This window comes from Triticum dicoccoides, chromosome 3B, assembly GCF_002162155.2.
Source record: "Triticum dicoccoides isolate Atlit2015 ecotype Zavitan chromosome 3B, WEW_v2.0, whole genome shotgun sequence".
Taxonomy (NCBI): Eukaryota; Viridiplantae; Streptophyta; class Magnoliopsida; order Poales; family Poaceae; genus Triticum; species Triticum dicoccoides.
The window spans coordinates 142,343,050-142,355,703 of record NC_041385.1 but is presented as its reverse complement, the minus strand read 5'-3'; the positions used below and the strand labels follow the sequence as shown (position 1 = coordinate 142,355,703).

Sequence of the window (12,654 nt, the reverse complement as noted above, 5' to 3'; positions counted from 1 at the left end):
CGAAAAAACAGAAGTACTTGCTCTTGATTAAATATTGAATCCAATCAGTGGGTTGGAACAAACATGGTCCCCTAGTTTTAGTTTTAGCTCTAGTTTTGTACTACCTCCTCCGATGGATCCCTTGAGAATGGATGTATGCGCACACATATACTTTTATAAAGAGGGCTTTTATTAACTTAAAATATAGCATCAAGCAGATACAATTATGACGAGCAACACCCATTCTCTGTATATCTAGGATGTACATAACCAAAACACAAACTATCTAAGAAAAAATAAAAATACCGACATATCAGCAACAGAGTTGTAAGTTTTTGAAAAGGAGGATACCCATCATCCATGCATTGAGCGATGCACATAGCCATCTTATTATTCAACAGGGTCTGACAAAAACAAATACATGGATCTACCCAAAGCTACCTTTCTGACGATCTATGTTGCTACACCTACTAGCTTGATGATGTGCCCAGACAACACACCAACACGCATCATCTAATCCGGTGACCTCACCAAGCCGCCCCACGGCGAGCAAAGATCACTAACTGGTCAAGCAGCCCCTCGGCGTGCATTCGCATGTGCACGCTCCAGAATCTGCCGACGCCAGCTATGCCTATGTCGATTATAGGTGGTAGTCCGATCCAATGACGAGCAACACCCATTCTCTGCATATGTAGGATGTACACGAGCAAAACACAAACTATCTGAGCAACAGAGTTGTAAGTTTTTTTCGAAAAGGAGGATACCCACCATCCCTGCATCGAGCGATGCACATAGCCATCTTATTATTCAACAAAGTCTGACAAAAACAAATACATGGATCTATCCAAAGCCATCTTCCCGACGATCTATGTCGCTACACCTACTAGCTTGATGATGTGCCCAAACAACGCACCAACGTGCACCATCTAATTCGGTGACCTCACCAATCGTCCCACGGCGAGCCAATATCACTAACTGGTGAAGTAGACCCTCAGCGTGCATTCGCATGTGCACGCTTCAGAATCTGCCGCCGCCGGCTATGCCTATGTCGATTGTTGGTGGTAGTCCGATTTAAAGATTATGTTGTCACTCATGTTAGCTAAAAACCTTCGTGGATGGCGCATGCATGTGGCCGGCTGGTGAGTCGATCGGCAGATACCTCCGGCCCTTGTCACCATACGTCTGCGGCGCCGCAGCTGCCGAAAGACGATCTATCTAGTGGTATCAACTGACTGGTGCAGCCGATCTGTGGATCTGCTCATGCATGATCAGCCCAATTATTGTTAGGTTAGCAGCTAGGTGAGCTAAGGTAAGGTAGCTGCCTGGCAGATAGGTCATTAGCTGGCGGCCGTCCAGTCCATGACTAACGACGCAGCTGCGTGCATGCATGGCTGGCTAATGGCTATAGCCCTGCACCTGCACGCGGTCACACACATGCACGGTCGGTCGCATCTGGACTGGCCTTGGATCAGCTGCTGCGTAAAGGCCAGAACGAGACCGAATCGATAAGGCCTAAAACCGCCGTGAGAGGTTAGCATGCATGTACCGATGTACGTTCGGACGCCGGCCGGGATAAGCCTCGCCGTCCGCCTTGGAGAGCTCGATCGGTGCGGTGGAATTCGATCTCATCGACTGGGCATGCGATTTGTCCACACGTAGTACTCCTACTTGACCACTGACTGACTGACTGGCCACGCCCTTAAAGATGCGATCTGTCGTGTTTTGGCGCGCCCTTAAAGATGATGGGCGGATGATGTGCCAGTGCCACGGAAGAAGGGCTACGCAGCACCGTAGGAAACCCCTACGTGCGCGCGCTACGCTACCGTCCGCGTACCGAAGGCCCCTTGACACTCGTCAAGGACCAGCCAGCAGCCACCGGCCTCCACTGGATTGGATCACCATCTCTTCGTTTGTTTTGGCTCTTGCATGCATGGCAGCATGGCACTGACCGCTCGAGATCGAGCACACGGAGGCGGAGAAGGCCGCATGCATGCATGCAGGGGCCACCGTACAGGCTACATAGCTAAGCGGCTACACAGCAGTGATCGATCTTCTTGTCACCGGTCCGCCGCTGCCGCAGATGCAGGGCGCGCAAGAGCACAAGTTGTAGGTCAAATACGCCGTCGAGCCAACCCAAGTGCGGCAGGGCATGCAGCCTAGCGATCGATCGACGGCGCCAAGGCAAGCGGACAAAGGTTCGGTACTGGCGTATTGGTTGTTGCCTACCGCCCCCGCCGTGCCGTGTGTATATGCGCGCGACGTCACGCGTGCGCCAACGACAAACACTCTCCACGTACTAGTATATTCTTCCATCACGATCAATCAGACTGTAAAAAAGATATAATACTGTACAGTACTAGTACTACTGTAGTAGATAAAGCTGGGGTACGTGTGTGTCTTGATCTGTTGCGTTTACGTGCGTACCTGCTGCAGCGCAGAGAGATGCTATGCTATATGCTTCTTGTCAAATGGGTGGTTCTTTCGCATCCAACGGTCAGGTCAGTGTCCTTGGATGGAAGCAGCCATGGCTAGATGGATTGATAATGTAGCTGCTGCTGCTGCTGCTACGTCCAAAAGGGTATCAGGGCCGGACGACGGACAACCCAGATGCATCGCCCAAAGCGGTCAAAAAAGACGGCCAGGTGTCGACCACGCACCGGCGCTCCTGGACGCGGCAAATGCTCAACGAATATATGCAGGTCCGCCCCGCCCGTATCAATATCAACAAACAAAACATCTCAAAGCCTTTGCTTGCTATACATGATGATACATACACTTGTTGTTTCAAATGTCTCTCTCGAATTATTTACGAGCTCTTAATTGATTGCACACATGCACACTGGACAAGTTAAAACGGCGGGGTACATTTGCTGCTACCGATCATGCACATCATCTGCGCTGGAAGTTGAGGTTCCTGATGGCGAGGGCGAAGACGACGGCGAAGAGGACGCAGAAGCCGACCACCATCGTGGCGACGACGCCCAGGAAGTCGTGCCGGAACCCGAAGTGCTCCTCCAGGAACGCCACCACGGTGGTGGTTCTGATGCCGTCGGCCAGCAGAAGGGGCTGATCCAGGTCGCCGAACTGGGAGGTCAGAAGCCCGTACAGCGTCCAGGACACCGGGTTGGCCCAGTAGTACCACCTCCACCACACCGGGATCAGCTGCATTATTATTTGGTAACGGAATCGTTAACCAAACACAACAGGATGGTGCCGACTAGCAAGTGTATGATTCTTGTTCTGTTCAGGTACAAGTGTGTAGATCAAGACAGGCAGTGTGTCTACCATGCTAAGCTGAATATACTTAAATTTGTTTATTTGTTTTTCTTAATGTTCGGCAAAACTACAAAACCGTATCCATGTGCCTGTGTTGTGCTGGTTCACAGCATGGATAAAAAGAATTGAGTACCCTATTTATTTGGAAGGAAAAGGAAAAATTGACAAGCCCAATGGTCCAGTGCCGACGCGGTTGTGTGTGCACAGTGACCGATGATCTTACTAGTGTATGAAAGCCCATATGGCCCGACACGTTCTGTACAGGCTAGTCAAACATATTAGGGCCCACCTATCACCAACTTGCCCTATTATCCCTCAAAAAAAACCAACTTGCCCTATCACAAAAATTATGTGATGTTTTCCTATTGCATGGAATTGCTTGTTCAACTCTACGTGCTGATGAAACCCTTATCTCAAAAAATAAGAAAAAAAAACTCTAGAGTGCAAATAAGAACAAATCTTAGGTCATATGCACCAATTATTGGTTTCAATATTGTGCATTTCAAAAAATTCTCCACTAGAAGATCATACGACCTACTAGCATACTTGATTTTCCCAAAAGGCTTGCACTGGAAAAAACACCCTAGGACTCAACCATACCTAGATTGCCAAACGGAAACGGAACTGGAAGTCCACCATAGGTTGGAAGTTGTTGATTGGTTTTGTTAGATGCAAATCATGGGGGTGACATTCGCTCCATACCTTTCTTGGGATCATGAACCCGCAGAAGAGATTCCATAGCGTGTAGAATGGGGCGGCAATGATAGGCGCGACCATATGATTCGGAGTGATCGCCGTCGTCATCATGCCGTAGAAGGTGAAGTACAGCAGAGTGAAGTACATGAAGAACAGAAACCACAAGAACTTCACTGCTGTCCACTCAAACGAACCCAGGCTATAGAAAATTGTACCGTAAACAAGTGACTGCACAAGAATGTAAGGGAACTCCACAGTAACCTGCCGAAGAACAATGCGTCAGAAAGTGCTATGATGATGAGCAATGGATGGATACACTGAGGGATATAGAAGTTCTGGATAAGAAATATATATACCAGAGAGAATGCGAAAGGTAATGCTGAATACATCCCAGCAGCTCGCTCTCTATATGATACGAATCTTTCGATGGAAATCACAGGCTGAACAGATGTGGCGTTAGTGATTCCTATGAAAAGCACTGCTGCATACATGGCACCCATGGCATTGAATATATCATGTTGGGTCTCCCTGGCAATTATAAAACGACATTACAGTTAGCTCGCTGTGAATATAATTATGGAAATCAGTATCAGAACCATCAGATGACATACCTTCTAGATCCAAATTTCCAACAAATCGTCCCAAACATCAAGGAGATGATGACAGTGTAGAAAAACCGAACTGCGGTGTATTGAGGATTCCTCCAGTATGATAGGTTTTGCTTCCATAAGCAAGCAATAAACTGAGCACAGAATGGCTGAGCATACTTGGTAGAGAAAGTAAGCTCTTTCACTTCACTGTTCGGTTTGCTCAAGGCCTCGACGATTTCTTTGGTCTGCCTGAAATGCAATAACACAAACAGGTATGAGTGATGGAAAAGCAACTATGAAACACATAGTGGGATTAAAAGGGATTTTGTGTTTACAGAAATAATTTCGACTGTCGATAGTATTCAGCAAAATCCACTCCAAGAATCTGCTCCATTTGTGTACTCGTGACATCCAACATCCATGCAGCAGGATTATAGCCATCCCTGATTTTAGGCACCCCTGGAACTGCCTGTTTGTAAAGTTCAGAGTGTAAGTGCAAAGGCCTTGTCTAAGTTTCTTCAGTGAGAAAACACACACTGCAGAACATACCTGGAAAAACTCAACCAGATTCCGCGATTTGGAACCCAAGGGGCCAGCATATATGAGTTGCCCTCCACGCTTCATAAACAAAAGCTGAGCAGAATATGCATAAGTTAGGAGAGGATAATGGTGGAGTCATCATATATCCTTAACAGTAGCAGTACAAGATAAAATCATGTACATTACATATTATTAAGATAAATGGAACTTTCAAAGAGGTCTGAGATAAAATTATTTTTAGGTGTCATATTCACTGTTAAAAACGGATATTTTGTGGAGAAAATAACCTCATCAAAGGATTCAAATATGTCGATACTTGGCTGATGGATGGTGCACACGATTGTCCGCCCTGTATTAACAATATTTCGTACAGTTCTCATCACAATGGCTGCAGACCTAGCATCCAACCCTGACGTAGGTTCATCCATGAATACAATGGAAGGATTTGCCACAAGCTCCACAGCTATCGTCAACCTTTTGCGTTGTTCCGTAGACAGACCATTAACTCCTGGCAGGCCAACAAGAGCACCACTTAACGGATTCAGCTCAACAAGTTCCATCACCTCTTCCACAAAAGCCTATGAAATAGAAAACAGCAAAGATTAAAAGGTCAACATTATGATGTCCGGAACAATGAAACATATAGCTTCAGCCAATGCATACCCTTTGAGTGTCATCATTGACATGAGAAGGCAACCGGAGGCATGCCGAGTATAACAAAGACTCGATCACAGTCAAGCAAGGTGAATGGACATCATTTTGTTCACAATAACCGGATATCCTTGTGAAAGTCTCTTGGTTCTTAGGATATCCAGATATAGAAATGCTTCCTTCTATGAGTCCTCCAGTCTTCCGGCCAGCTAAAACATCCATGAGGGTGGTTTTACCAGCACCACTGACTCCAACAAGGGCTGTTAGTACCCCTGGCCTAAATGCGCCAGTGACATCAACAAGCAACTGAAGGCGGTCTTCTGCTATCCCTTGCTTTTTCAATTCCTGCGAGCATAAGTAGGTGAATGCATAAATTATAATTCTTTTAAACATTTTTTTGTCATGCATATGGACAACATCTGACGTACCTCTGGTACATCAACGTAGTAGTTTATATTCTTAAAACACATAGAAAGGGGTTGAAAGGGTAACACCATGCCCTTCTGTTCCTTGAGCTTAAGCCCTGCAGCGCAGTGAATACGGACGATGGGAGTCACACTTAGTAAAAGGTGAAAATATCTTGTGATGTAAGAGCTGGATCGAAATAATTCATTTATCTAGCTTTACCATTCAGTGAATTTGAATGCAGGTAAGATCTCAGCTCTAGGGCTACTCTGTCACTCCTCCTAGAATCCTTGTTTCGAATTGCATCCTTGGACACAACAGCTTGCATATTCCCAATTGCTGTCAACAATAATCACTTCGGAGAATGAGAAGCTATTTTGAATAAGCTCAAATTGCTTGGGTCTTATAAGGTAGTGTGAACTTACGGTTGAGAATTGTCAAGAACAACGTAAATAAGGCATTCAAAACAATCGTGTATCCTAACAATGCTCCTACTCCAATCCAAAACCAATATTTTTCCTTGAATAATCCATATCCAGTGAGTACAGCTTCACCTAATGTGATATTCTGATCTGCAAATGGCTGCCATTAAACAAAAGTAAATTAAGTATCAGTTACAAATACTAAACTATTTTAAGGCTAATTACAACTTTTCTTGGTAAAATGCCTTATTGTAGGTTCATGAGAACAATATACTTATGTCTTAAGTAATTTGGGTTTCCACATTATTACACCCACAGAAATCCATGTGTTGTGTGTTGTTGTTGCGTACAACTAAATCAAAAAATATAACAGACTGCCTCGGAGAAGGATTAAAATCAAGTATCACCTTGCTCCAAGAATGCCCATGGAATTCATTTACCGATATAGCATTTTGTGCATACATCATAGGAGATATCCAGTAACCCCAAATCCACCAGACTGGTATGCTTTCTGTTAGATAGTCAGAAACAGGTTGTAACATGTTTGATGTATAGGTTCAAAATGTAACTGCAGGTAGTTGAAAATATTTCAGAGAAATCAACCTTTGGTTATGATGAATCCTCCAAGAATCATAACAACCAACAAAGCAAACGATCCAAAGGTATTAGCAACTATCATATTTCGGCCCAAAGATGCCATGACCCGGAAAAGAGCCAAAGATGTCTGGTGCAGAAAGAAAAGCAACAGAAATTGTCCCAGAAATCTGCACATCACAAACTAAGATCAATCTTCAAACTAAAATATCTCTGAAGCTCTGAACAGAAAGCAAAATTAACAAAGTCAATGTCATGCCAGTTACCTTGTGAATTGGGGATCATAACCAACCACATAATATGTTACAAGTGTCCACATTCCTGATTCAATAAGGGAGGTTGGAATGCTCAGGAGCCAGGAAGGAAGCGTATAAGCCCACGGTGGGTAGAAATGCAAATCTCTGTGCTTGTAAAGAACTGGAAGCTTCGCCACCAACATTGAGACTTCAGTAAAGCCGTTGAACAGAATCATCACTATTGCAAAATAGAGGGCTCCAAGATAAATGATTCCATCATCAACTGAATCATGGTGCATTGTTGTTCGAAAAAATACAGTCATTGTGATGAGAGCCACAAGTAGAAGCTGGCACAAAGATATCATGTCAGAACATCCTTGATTGATTGTGGAAAGAATTCATATGTTGTCATAATACTATGACATTGTCAAAGACAAAAACAGAGAACACTTGTCATATCAAACTTGTGACTGGATATAACAAACATTTAAGCGCAAATGGTAAAGTTACAGTAACCATTGCGCTTAGCCTTTCCCGACTCCGATAACCAATTCCGTCCGTAGGTGTGGCATTACTCACATTTAAGTATACTAGGATTACATTCATACACCAACTAGGAAGAAAAACATTCCCGCAAAAAAAAACTAGGAAGAAAAAGAAACGTTTTTAATAAATCAACACTATACATTTCAGAGTTTGTTATATAGTTGCCTTAGCAAGTCCAATATAGTCCTTGATTTGTACTTCGAACTATGCATAGGCTTTCTGTGTCAATTTTCAAATAGTGTGATAGTTTCCCTGTGCATGTACGTATTGTATGATAATAACAATAATAGAAAGTCAGCAAACCACAGTTCAGTTACGGCTGCTAAGGAAATTAGGAATATGGTAAGAATTCTGACAGAAATCTAGCACCTAATTTGGTGGACACTAATTTTGGAGTAAGATATTACAGTTGCTTAGAGGTATAACATTTTAAATAACTCTCACAAAAGAATATCTAACCGTTAACTTGGTGCCTTTTGGTGAACTGTCAAAGTCCTACATTGACAGTTGGTTGGGATATATTAGTTTTTTTAAAACAGGAAAAAATATATAAAGGGTGTAAGTAGCACCACTTACAATTCAATAGTTCCTTTCACATAATCTAATTAAATGTGAAATAAAATATTTTCCATTCGAAAAACGTGAAATCAGATAGCACATGATTTTTTCTTAGAAATCAATTTTAACAATTAATTCATAAAGAAAAATTGATATGCTTTAGTATACCACACTACACCGTGCAATTGCACAGGGCAATTGGCTAATTGGTTCTAACTTCTAACTCGTGCCATGGAACTAGTCTAGAAGATGCATCTCTTGGATTAAAGTACCTGAATGAATTTGAAGACGTAGATGAATGAGTTCCTTTTCATCAGCAGACGCTGCCACTGGAAGTTGGACTTTAGAATCTCAAGCCTCTTGACACCGTAATTTGAAGTTGAAAGAGCAGCGGGATGATTATGTTTTCTATTGTATGGCCTGTCTAAATCATCATGCAGCCTCTTACCAATAACAAATGTTTTAAAGGCTTCAGCAAACTTTGTTACGGACACAAACTGGTATGGATAATCATATTGACACCAGTACTGCTGTTGATCTTTCTTGGACAAAACCTGCAGCGCAACAAACATGAATATACAAGAAAAAAACCAGTTGGCGTAAATATAAAAACATAGAAAGAGTGGGACTGCTTACTTCTTGCAAAAAATCTGCCACATTTTTCCTTTCAGGGCACCTGAATCCCATTGCAGCAAAAAAATCAGCAGCATATTCACGTGGTCCCTGGTATACAATTTGACCTTCAGATATAAGAATGACATCATCGAATAGCTCATAAGTTTCTGGGGCAGGCTGCAGCAGGGATATGATTGTAGTCCCATCCAGAGCATGTGTAGAATCCCTCAAGTACTTGATAATCTGATATGTGGTTGCACTATCAAGGCCAGTTGAAATCTCATCCATGAACAGAACACGAGCAGACCCAACTAGCAATTCACCTGCAAAAGCAACCAATATTAGAACAGAAATTCACTACAAACACCCCTAATACAAATGATAGTAAGATATCCTCCTTTTCCAAAAAATAAATAAATAACAGTAGCGTGTTTTAACCTGTTGTTAGACGCTTCTTTTGCCCACCGGAGATTCCTTTGATCATTTCATCTCCAACAATGGTGTCAGCACAGATGTCCAGCCCTAAAATCTTGACTAGATCAAAATTAGCAATTCAGAAATCTCACCAGAATCAGGTAATCAACATGTTAATAAGGAGTAGTTCCCGAAAACAAAAAGAAAAACGAAGGATCATGTGGATGAACATGTAAAATTCTCAAATCAAGAATATAATTAGTTTCCAAGAAAATATGGAAACAACCTTTGAAAACAGAGTTAGTAACACTAGCACAATCTTGTAGAAATATACTATAGTAAATTCAGTTTGCACCACCTAATTGGATGCCCATTTCGCAAAATAAGAATATATCTCTTTGCATAACATCAGGTATTCCAAGTCATGAGATAAATAAGGAAAACGAATGAGATAAAAAGAGAATAACGGAGCAGGACAGGTGCCATATAATACATGCATGCTACTACTGACGAGTTCAAATATGAAAGAAAGCAAACATGTAAGACTGACCAAGCTAAAAAAGCAACAGACTGAAAGAAACACGTCGCTACCTTCATTACATACTCAGCCACGAGACTCGTCTGTCTACCTTCGAGAGCCAATGCCTGAATATAAATTATGACTCAGTCACAGACGAAATAGTGTGGGTACATCTATCCAAAGCTTGCTGGGTGCATCATACCTTCATGAATACATCAAGGTCCTCATCAGGCTTGATCCCAGCATTCTTTTCTCTCCTCAAAAGTTCAACGAGCATATCTGCAAGTCGGCGGTGTCAAAAGGGAAATCATCAAGGAACACCGCGAAATGACATGGTGGTGCGATAACCTACCATACTTTATACCAACACCCTGACAGCGCCCAGCAAACTCCAGGGTTTCTCTGACGGTCATCTCTGAAGCATGCCAGTCTTGCTGACTTACATAAGCAGATGTTCTCTGAGGCACAAATTCATTTAGATGGTGGCCGTTGTAAGTAATGCTCCCAGACATCTGCAATTAGTGATGATGGTCAGTAATAATATATTGTTTCAGATATTGCACCTTAATTGACAGGCTAACTATACCTATCAGGATAGTTTTTTTAGGAAACAAGAGGGGATTTCTCCCTACTGCATTTTTATAAATTTTATAAAATAATTTTACATATAGTACAACAAAAGCAGAGAAGGCTTAGGGTAGCTGATAACAGAGTTCTGAACTTCTAATATAATAGGGATGGGTGTTTCCATCAGATAACACGAGAAGGATAATGCCAATCTATCACTCCACTTATCATCAAGTGATACACACATACAGATTTGCTCCAAAGTGATCGGATAGCAAAGATTTTCCCATCATCTATGAGTAATGAGCATAAAAAAATGTAATTAATCTGATATCACACCTTTAGTCCAGGACCAAGTCGACCGGCAAGTGCTAAAAGCAAGGTGGTCTTCCCGGAACTTGGAGGGCCCAAAAGCAGTGTCATTCTGCAGCAAGAAAAGAATATAAAATTTATCAGAATTAGTAACTTCTCTTCACAAAGAACTCTGTCAGAGCTTAGTCGATGCACCGGAAAAGCACCAGTTAGTTTTCAATTGTACCTTGATGGGCGAATGATCCCATTAATGTTGTCCAATATAGGTAACTTCATTCTTCCCCCTCTGTAGATCCTCAGGTGCCTCAGAAATGCCTTAATTTCACAGAAAAATAAAGTAAGAACCTCAACGGTACATTGGCAATTGCTCTGCTTTCGGTAAATGACTCACTTCACGGGCAGAGCTCCTACTTGCAGCACAATCCCCAGTTTCATACACAGTAAACCTAGGGTAGTAATTAAATCGTAACAGAAACCCGTGACCGATATTACTTTCACCTAGATAGAGAACTGGGAGGGGTGGAAACTTGTATTTCCAGCTGCGGATCACGGGCCAATTACCTCTGTCATGTTGCATATGAAGTTGGGGATGGTGGGCAGCGCCCTGCTGCCGACATGCACGTACGCGTCCACCGTCAGGTCCTCGTACCTCACTTCGATCTTGGGGAACTCTATGTGCACCCTGCATCGATGAACAAAACAAAAAGGGTTCAGCACAAAGCAGAACCGAACAATTTTTGCGCTGGAAACCAAAACCTATGCAGCTCGATCTAGGTGTAGCTGCATGAGTGGGCTGCAAATCTGCAAGCCAACAAATGGCAAGTCTGGGCAGTGGGGCCATTGTCAGCGGCTCCAATTATGCACATCTAGAATTTTTTTCCTAGAACAAGGTCGAGCAGAAACCTACAATCTTCTGCCACTAAAAAACATGCAGACGGCATGGAGATGGAGCGACCATTTTCAAGCAGCGGATGGATGCGTCGGTTGGGCCCATGTGTCAGCCAATTGTGGCGGCAGCGGGACCCTGTAGTCAGCGGTCAGCCTAGTAGATTTGCAGAGCGCGCGCGCGCAGAGACCGAGGAAGGCACGCTGATGACTATGGTGCACCGATGCGGGAGCGAAAAAATGTAGTATGCAGATGCACGGTTTGGTGTACTCACGCGTCGAAGCGGGCGCGTATGCGGCGGAAGAACTGCTCGGCGTCGCCGGAGTCTGCGAGCAGGCGGTCGACGAGCGCGGTGCGGTCGCCGGAGGAGAGGCCGGTGACGTCGACCTCGCAGAGCGCGTCGTCGCCCTCGACCGGGCCGCCCGCGCCGGTGCCGCCGGGCGCGACGGCGGGCGACCTGAGCAGGCCCCTCCTGGCACGCGCCACGGTGGGGAGGCGCTGCAGCGCGGCCCAGCGCAGCGCCTCCTGCTCGTCCTCTGCCTCCCGCCACGACCCGGACCGCGAGAAGGGCGCCTCCGCCGCCCACATCGCCACGCGCCCGCCAAAACCCTAGCCACTGCCCTCTCCTCGCCGCCGCAGCAGCAGCAAGTAGGAGTAGCTAGCAGCAAATGGTGGCGGTGGCAGGGGTGGGTGGTGCGGTGGTAGGGGATTTATGGAGGGGCGTCCTCGCTCGGAACAGTGGCAATGGAGGTGGGGGGTGGGCTGGGCTGGGCTGGCTGGATCCACCGACTCGCCGCATTTATGGGCGCCCCCGCGCCGCGCTCTCTCTCCTCGCTGTGCAGTGCGG

General features: G+C 44.5%; 1 protein-coding gene across 1 annotated transcript; it reads right to left on the bottom strand.

The window, feature by feature from the left end:
• Positions 1–2,673: 2,673 nt before the first annotated feature.
• On the bottom strand, positions 2,674–12,410 carry LOC119275207 (ABC transporter G family member 31). The gene is made up of 24 exons (XM_037556011.1): positions 12,082–12,410; positions 11,483–11,603; positions 11,148–11,236; positions 10,949–11,033; positions 10,395–10,554; positions 10,245–10,321; positions 10,114–10,167; positions 9,547–9,637; positions 9,130–9,431; positions 8,766–9,047; positions 7,420–7,736; positions 7,163–7,323; positions 6,967–7,070; positions 6,563–6,719; positions 6,360–6,476; positions 6,161–6,255; positions 5,745–6,077; positions 5,369–5,659; positions 5,091–5,174; positions 4,877–5,010; positions 4,563–4,790; positions 4,308–4,479; positions 3,958–4,212; positions 2,674–3,141 (listed from the first exon to the last, which is right to left on the bottom strand). Exons 1-24 carry the CDS (start codon positions 12,393–12,395, stop codon positions 2,869–2,871), a joined length of 4,296 nt encoding a protein of 1,431 aa, XP_037411908.1. The 5' UTR covers positions 12,396–12,410; the 3' UTR covers positions 2,674–2,868.
• Positions 12,411–12,654: the final 244 nt, after the last annotated feature.